The 8,355-nt window shown below is 48.2% G+C and overlaps 1 protein-coding gene across 7 annotated transcripts in view; it reads left to right on the forward strand.

The window, feature by feature from the left end:
- The first annotated feature begins 400 nt into the window (after positions 1–400).
- The window catches only part of LOC109538828 (la-related protein 4B), a 12,688-nt gene continuing 4,733 nt past the window's right edge, over positions 401–8,355 (forward strand). For 2 of the 7 annotated variants that reach the window (XM_019906221.2, XM_019906222.2), the window contains exons 1-11: positions 401–547; positions 1,982–2,111; positions 5,063–5,241; positions 5,303–5,463; positions 5,974–6,223; positions 6,284–6,424; positions 6,553–6,786; positions 6,842–7,054; positions 7,110–7,404; positions 7,460–7,753; positions 7,808–8,165. In XM_019906221.2, the coding sequence (XP_019761780.1) occupies positions 416–547; positions 1,982–2,111; positions 5,063–5,241; positions 5,303–5,463; positions 5,974–6,223; positions 6,284–6,424; positions 6,553–6,786; positions 6,842–7,054; positions 7,110–7,404; positions 7,460–7,753; positions 7,808–8,165 (2,387 nt within the window). In that variant the 5' untranslated portion in view covers positions 401–415. Of the gene's footprint in view, positions 548–1,981; positions 2,112–2,206; positions 2,923–4,581; positions 4,979–5,062; positions 5,242–5,302; positions 5,464–5,973; positions 6,224–6,283; positions 6,425–6,552; positions 6,787–6,841; positions 7,055–7,109; positions 7,405–7,459; positions 7,754–7,807; positions 8,166–8,355 lie in introns of those variants that run through there. The other 5 variants (XM_019906223.2, XM_019906224.2, XM_019906226.2 and 2 more) reach the window with 5 other exon arrangements.

An 8,355-nucleotide genomic window follows, 5' to 3' on the forward strand; every position in this document is an offset into this window, starting at 1 on the left:
TTTTTTAGGTGGCATAACTTTTATTAAAACGCTTGACTCTTAAGCTGCAGCTTATGGCTCGAAAAAAATCAGGCTTGCTGATAAAATTGCGCGCTTTTAAAGCGCGTTTCCCATTCAATAAACCTCAGGAAAAATCACTTTGGTAACTGTCTATGAAGTTCGGAGCTCTTCACCGTAATTTTCGGCCACAAAATTATAAATTTTAAGTCTCCCCTAACAGCAGAGACAAGGGAGAAACGCTCCCTTGTCTCTGCAGATCTAGCAGACGCCCAGCTGGATGCAAAGGCGCCCTTACGAACGCCGGCGCTTTTTGTCGGCGTCGCGACGCCGACGCTCCGGCAATCAGCTGACTGCGTTTCGTTCGCGACTCAACAGGTCGGCATGGCTTAGAGCCTGGTTTCTCGCGGCCCCCCAGATGCCCTTACGCAAAGGCCCCCTTAGCCGGGCCCCGTGCAGGCCTGCAAGCGACCCTTTGACGGCCTGTCTGGATGCAGACGGCACCTACATTTGCACCGCCTTTAATCCACGCTGCTACATCATCCAGAAGGTGTGTACCATATGTTTACCTTTTGCATCCAGTCGTTTGCGTTCGAACGGTCGCTTTTTCCTTCCAATTGCTGTCTGATGTGTATGCCTGCTAACTAATGCCTGGGCTCCCTCTGGGGCTGCCCATTATCTGGTTAGGCCTGCGCTTAAAAATCGGGGCTGATTGGCTGTTTGCGGCGGGTTGAGCGAATCAGGCTTTAGGGCTGTGCGGTCTTGAGCAAACGCCTGGCTTGTTTACTTGGGTGGCATGGGGGGCCCATTTGAATGGATGGGTGTAGGCGGTAAACGCCACTGATTATGGGTAGATCGATAGTACAGCTTCGTGAAGCGCGGGCGGCATAGATGGGGCGCTGCACTGACTGTCAATCGATCCCCAGTTGCCCTCAATTGTTTCAGAGCTAAAAATCAGTGCGGCATTTTTTATAACATATAGTTAACCGTACGCAACACACTTATAATTGCTGCAACGCCTAAATTAGGTAACCTAGTTCCTAGTTTTAAACGCAAATGAGAAATTGCTATACTAAAATTCCGCGGGTTGAAGCCACGACCAAGCCAACGCATTGTTCAGCCCTCGTATTTCGGAATTGTGCAACAAGGTTAGCATGGTGTTTGCGTCAGATTATATCGGCGTCTCGCTCTAACTCAACCGCCAAAGGCCGCCCAAACAATCGCGCCTGTTACAGGGGACAACCGATACCGAGAATGTACGCCGGCAACGGAATTTATTAGTTTTATTTTGCTGCTCTTTCGGAAAAAGGAAGCAAGCGGCCGTCGTTGGATAAACTGGCGATCAGACTGATGTGATCAAGAAAGAGCTGAATTTTTATGTTTGACGTGAAAACTAGCAACTAGTGCGCTATTTACGGCTCTATTTCGCAATGGCAAATAGAGCTTTGCATCTCAAGCGGTTTGCTAGCTATGAGCCCAATATCAAGGGCGGTTTTTAGCGTTAGCGTCAAGCGCCCCGAATTTTTACATTTAGACAACTAGAAACATTCCTAAATTGGGACTGTCGAAATTATTTTATTTTCGTTGTTTGTCCCGTCTTTAAAAATATCTTAATTCAAAAAATCTGTTTGCAGAAACAGTCCTCAAGTGCTGGAAGATTTAGACACTAATTGAGTAAAAATTGAAAAATTCAAAGTAAATGAAAAAGCTGACAAAAAACAGTTCGAACCTAAACCGTATAAGCTAAGTTTTACTTGCACAAATCGTTGTTATCTGCCCTGTCTCCTAGTGGATCTCACTCTCCCATAGGAGATCGTCCATAGGCTGTCCCACTCAGAGAACTCAGTAGTTTCAACAAAAACCCTTTCAACTTCTAAAACTTTCGCGAGCTGAAATTAGTGAACATTTTCTAATCGACCCCAGGAATTAATTGCATGTGGATATTTAAAAAAATTATAGTAAACTGGTGGTTGTTGATAATTAGGTGAATCCCCCTGGTGCACCGCCCCTGGCCCTACCATCGACTTCCAGTGCCTTGAACAACGATGTGAACCTGGAGACGCATAATTGGGAGAATTGCCAGCCCGACTACCCCTGTCCACACTCCAACGAAGGTAAGTTTCTCCGCAAGTTTCCCAGGCAGATTCAAACTTCCCGCAAAAACGGACATTGAATGCGCAGCGCGGTACTAGATGGCGCTGGCCAAACATCAAATGCATTATTTTCGTTCGACAGTTTACTAGATTTGTGTGGCATGTGCCCCTGCGACAGCCATTTTGCCAGTGCGGAGTGAAATTGTGTCGAATTTTGCAAAAGTACTGAACAGCGGTAAGCCCTAATTATTTCTTCATTGTGTAAAGGGAATCGGGTGACGGGGACACGTAGTGCCCAGTTCCGTGCGGTTCCGGTGGCAGGGCCAAAAAACTGTCAACGAAAACATCTGCGGCGACCAATCTGTACCCTCTGCCACCCGTAGAACAGCTCGTTCCATGGAAGCCGCTTAATCGGGCACATGTTTTCCGGCCCCAAAACCACTTGAAACGCCTCAATTCTCTCGTAACACTCGTGCGGTTGGTGGGTCGATTTGGGCGATGCGTGTAGGGCTGCGCCCCAGCCCTTTGGTACTCGCTGCGCGGTTTTAACTGGCCGCCCTTTGGGGCTCTGCTGGAGTTTCCTGGGCAACTGTAGGTTTTTTGGCGTCCCCCCACATCGCCCCCAGAGAGGGCGAAACCTGCCCACTGGCCGATCGCTTATCGCCCCCCAGGCTGTGCAACCGGGCAGCCCCCTTCAACCCCGGGGGCCCTCCTCAATAGGCCATTGAATGGCTATGACCTTGACGTAAAATATTACACCCATCACTTTTCCGAAATATAAGGTTAGGTTCCACTTCTGCTGCAACTATCACCACCTTTATTACCATGCATGGTATGTACAATGTTTTATAATATTTAAATTTATCTGTTCGCTGTGCTCGTGTAACTTTCACTCGTGGCCTTTTTTCGACACGCATTTCTTGTTCGCAAATTACCACAACAACAAGGCGAGAACAGCCAGCAAAAAAACCAACATTTGGCTGAATGATTTGACACATTTGGGCTGTGCTGATTACTCTACGATTGTTGTTGTTGTTTGTTGCTGATGGTTCCTCGCTCGTGGTTGTTCCATATTGATCCCATATTGATTCGGCCTTGTTTCATTACGTAACCGGGCGAATTCTGCACATTATTCGTTCAGCCCACAACAACAGGGTTATGTGGCTGATAGTGTCATAAGTACTTATAATGGGAAAAACCAGAAACCGTTTCAAGCTGTTGCAAGTTTCCAGCCAGGTCCATTTTTTCGAAGAAGCTCAAAGAGTGCGTTTTCTACCTCGATCTGCCCATTGAATCCCATTTTCTAGCGATCGAACCCCATCTATCACTCAAATGGGATAAAGACAACCTAGTTACCATGGCAGCGGCTATGTTGCTCTCACTTCGTTGTATTGTTGGCCATATTGGGCTTGATGCACCAGAGCTAGAGGGTGCGCTCAAAATTTTTATGCAAAAACAAAACTGAGTTAGTACTTTGAGGCCTGGATTTGCTTTGTTTCAAATAGTGCCGCTACTGTTTGGTGTTTCAAGTTCAAATGGACATTTTTGGCGTTTGTCGACGCAATCCTTTAATTTCTGAATGTTCTCTGCTAAGATTACGACTGTTGAAATTAGTTTGGGTTGGGTTGGCTAAAAATGCCCAAATGGGAATTTTCTTTGGTAATCGTTCAGGTTTTTCTGGGGATTTCTGAGGGTTTTGGCTCGCGATCATAAAATAGTACTCACTTTGAAGTTTATCCCGTTCCTAGCACTTTCTTTGAAATTGAAAAAAGCTGTTTTCGCCCACATTTACAATGTTTTTCTCCGGAAAATATGCTTGACCAACCAATGGAAGTACACAAAACAAACGTCGTTGAACGAGTGATGGGGCCACATCTATCTGTTTTTCTTAGGCTCATTTTGCCGCTATTTCCGTTTTTTGTTAGTTTGGGTTGATTTAGGTTAGAATAGTTAAATTGCTGGTAAATTTTTAGTAATTCAAACGACTCCCAAGGTAAAAGCTGTTGGAATTTAGCGTCTTTTGAGGCTCGAGCGGCAACCTGGAAGGAGTCCTTTTGCATACCCAGTGATGTTCACCGGCGTCAGTCTTTATCTATGTGGTAAAACCACCCTCAAGATGACCAAATATGGGGAACTCGTGGGGCTGAGAACTTGCAACATCAAATGGCTTTTGCTTTAATCAGCCAGATTTCCATAGTTGCGTTGAGTGAAAAGCGAGTTGAGCGATTTTAAAACCGCGGATTTTTGCTTTTTCCCAAATGGAATCTTTTGTAATCGCTTCTGTAAAGGCCTGGGAACAGGTAAACTTTCCTGACGCACTTGAAGGTGACATGGGTGATTGTGATTTGTTTTGTTCTAATCAACTTTGCAAGTTTTTAAAGAAATAGAATCAGTTCGAAAAGTGTGTAAGTATTGTTTTATGTTATAAGTCTGACGTCTCAACTGTCACTCGACAACGGGTAATTTGACGTTTTGCGAATTGTTCGCTCGCTTGTTGACACGATGACAAGCAGAGCCGAGCGGCAGTCGGGTTAATTCGTATGGGGCGCTTTGCCTACGAGGTACTATCAGAGGTAATTAACGGAGAGTTTAGGCTATAACAATGTCCTTAAATGGATATTTAATGTGCTTATCGATTAGCTAATCGACTCCCCATTCCGCCTAATTAATAAAATATCGTTATCGGAGGCGATCGGTTGGAACTTGATCTGTGAGTCATTGCGAGTCAACATGGGCCAATCGAATTCTTTGGCCAAAAGCCTCAATTTTGTGCAGTACTTTGGGTGGGCAACTCAGGTAGAAATTGCATTCATGTGTAGGGAAAAGGTGCATTAGTGCAGTTAGGTCTATTGATCAGTTCCGGGAAATGCGAGCTGAAAGTCCCAGTAGTAGGTAGATTTTTCTGGTGCCAATTTCAATAATTCAAGTTTTTATATAGTTTTTTGATATTTTACGTGTCATTTCTTTTACAGGCTACGTGTACATGAATGGGGACATCGGCAAAAGCAATTCGGGGGCGGCGTTCATGGGCGCCGTCCCTGAATCTTCGGGTGGGCCGCTGTCGGGAGCCCCCGGAGCTGCGCACGTGCCCCATCACCACCACCAGCCCCATCTTGACTACAGTCTAACAACAGCTGCCGGACCTTCTGCCGTACGTACCCATTTAAGGGCCAAGCTGTAACATTTACCTATAATCTCTAAACGTTGATCAGGTAAACATCCCCATAGCAAATGGGGTTGTAGATGGTGCGGACGGGTCAACAATGAGTTCTGCCGAAGGAGGGGCGCCACCCCATGCTGCCCAGACTCTTACCTATCCCTTGCCTCAGCTGAAGCAGATGCTGTCCCAGCAATTGGAATACTATTTTTCCAGGTAGGAGAACCTTGCTAGTTCCCGTCTGCGTAACAGAATAGACCGAAAATGGGCTCCTGCGATTGGCCTGCCTTGCAACAAGGGCGCAGTAATCATAACAAATTGTTGCCTGCATAGAGGGCTAGTGGTTCTTGCCTTGAGAAGGGCCCGAAAAAGGGTCGGGACGTTGGCCATTTTTAGAGCATTAAAGGAGTTTTTAATTGAGTCCCAAGCCCGCCATCCAGGCATTTTTTTAAATCGGCAAAGGCACCACTACCAAAGGGTAATTAGTCTTTGCCAATGCTACGAAAAAAATAAGTAAATAACATTAAAAGTGGGGTTATAGTGAACCTCAGGCACCCCCAGGGCCGGTTTTGAGCCTATTAGCTCTGATCAGCTGGGTGAAAAGGCAGCCTGAAATTAGCGATTCAGTCATTGGAGCCGATTTTCGGCCTATTCTGTAACGCTGAGGAAAGTTCCATACGCTTCCCGTTTAGTTGCTTTAGTAATTCTTGCCGATTTGCTTTACAGAGAAAATCTGGCAAACGATGCCTACTTGCTGTCGCAGATGGACAACGACCAGTACGTTCCCATATGGACGGTGGCCAATTTTAATCAAGTGAAAAAGCTGACCAAGGACATCAAGCTCATTACCGAAGTGCTGCGAGAGTCGCCCAATGTGCAGGTGGACGAGGAGGGCCTCAAAGTGCGCCCCAATCACAAGCGTTGCATCGTCATACTGCGCGAGATTCCTGATAATACTCCTCTGGACGACGTTAAGGTGGTGCCTTGTCGACTATTCAATAGCGTTGCGATTGCTGATTTTTGCGCAAATTTCCAGAATTTGTTCTCCGGAGAGAATTGCCCCAAGTTGATCTCCTGCGAGTTTGCTCACAATAGCTCATGGTACGTCACTTTTGAATCGGATGACGACGCCCAGAAGGCCTATCGTTTCCTGCGCGAAGAAGTCAGGCTGTTTCAAGTAAGGCAACCATTAATATCTATGTTGGAATAGTCAGTCAATAGTTCGTGCGATGCGATTCAGTGTCGCGTTTACTTTAGGGACTTTTTTTCGGGGAAACTTTTGCATTCATGTGTCTTTTGTTGTAGGGACGGCCTATAATGGCGCGCATCAAAGCCAAGACGACATGCCGACCGCCATTGCCGCACGCCATTGTTCCAGCGCCCGCTAAAAACGGATTCCGGGCTACGCCCCCGCCTCAAGCTGTCTTTGATCCGGGCGCATACCCGCCCGGGCAGCAGCGCTTCGTGTACACAAATGGGGCGCCCGGCCAGCCGCAAATGCCTGCCGCTGCCGCCGCCCCTTACAGCCAACTGGTTTATGTGAGATTCCGCCCGAAATTCGATGTGGACTTGTCGTGATTGATTCCCGTTTTAGGGTGGTTTCCAGCAGCAGTTTCCCAATAATTACGTGGCAGCGTGGTCGCCGTCCGCCACCGGTTTCTTCGATATAAGCAGCGTGTTCCAGGTGAATGGGCTGGCGCCACAGCAGTTCAAGCATCAAAACTACCGGGGCTCGCAGGGCCGGCCCCGCAACAAGCAGCGTCCAGCCATCCAATCGCAACAACAACAATCAAACAACGAACAACAGGTAAGCGGCTGGCTGGGATTTTGGTTTGGGTTTTATGTTGCGTGTACTCTTGCAGGGTCAGCCACATGGCAGTCAACCGGCGCGGGTGTCGTCCAGCCTGATGGGTGGCGTGCCTCATCGCCCCAGCTCTCCGAACTACGGATATATGGGCCAGGTGCCCAACAGCACCCACCATCCGCAGCAGCGCTTCAGCTCCTTAGGTAGTCTCGTCAACTCGTCAACATTCAACAGGACCAGCTCGAGAATGTCGGGCCATGAAGGCCCCACCCGGCCGCCCACTCCAGAACCGCCGGAATACCTCGAGCTGTCTGATTCCACTGGTCGCTACATTGCCGCCCCTTCGGCTTTGGGTAGGCACGATCACTGGTTGCAAAGTCGCTTGCTTAAACGGTGGTTGATCTATAGGAATGGCCCCAACGATACATCCGGACTCACTGGCTGTGGCGGACCTTTATCAGTTCGGCGCCCCGGCGCCGTTCATCTACCATCGTCCCACTGCGGAGGTTTTGCCGCCGCGGCATCGCAACCGCAAAAAGCGCGACGAGGACGTGCCCGCTCTGACTAATGGCGCTGCTGCTTCGACTGCGCCCTCTCACCACGCCAATGGGGCCAACACTGCGCCCACATCAACCCCAGTCGCAGCCAACGGCTCCAAGTCGCAATTCGATCTAGTTGATGCTGCCTTTCCTCCGCTACCTGGTCAGTTCTCTTCTATTTCCATGAGCGTTTCTTATTCCATGTGTCAATCGACAGGTTTGGAGGCCAGTAACGGACCGCTGCCCACTAAGCCCGCGCAGCACTTCAGCAATCACAGTGGGCCCACGTATAGCAACCCCACCTCGCACCATTTCCCACCAGCCGGCCAGTCAAAAGCCGAGGGGTCCACTCAGACTGTGGAAGTGGCGCCAGCGGCCACATGGGGCGAAAGTCGCCTGGCTGATGTGGTCAAGGGCGTGGCCAAAGCGAAGGGCGCTGCGCCCAAGACGGAAACTGCGCCTAAGGAGGAGAGCGACGTTGTGTCGCCGCGCAGCGTTTCACCGCAAAGAGATGCCAAGACAGAGGAGCCTGTCAGCACTGAAGTAGTGTCAACTCCGCCCAGTTCCCCTCATAGGTAAGTGCAGTACAAGCCAAAATTACTGTTCGTTTTGAGTGAACATAAGTTCTATATTGTTGAGGCGGATTCATTTTTTTACAAATTTCTTTTTGGGTATTTCGTCTGAAAAATTTTTGTCTTTAAAAAAGACAGAATTTCCTCACGTCTTTTATTACAGATTGATAAATAGTGCTCCTATTTCGCAATA

The sequence above is a fragment of the Dendroctonus ponderosae genome, unplaced genomic scaffold (genome assembly GCF_020466585.1).
Source record: "Dendroctonus ponderosae isolate FM_Combo_2020 unplaced genomic scaffold, Dpon_F_20191213v2 Dpon_F_20191213_9, whole genome shotgun sequence".
Lineage (NCBI taxonomy): Eukaryota > Metazoa > Arthropoda > Insecta > Coleoptera > Curculionidae > Dendroctonus > Dendroctonus ponderosae.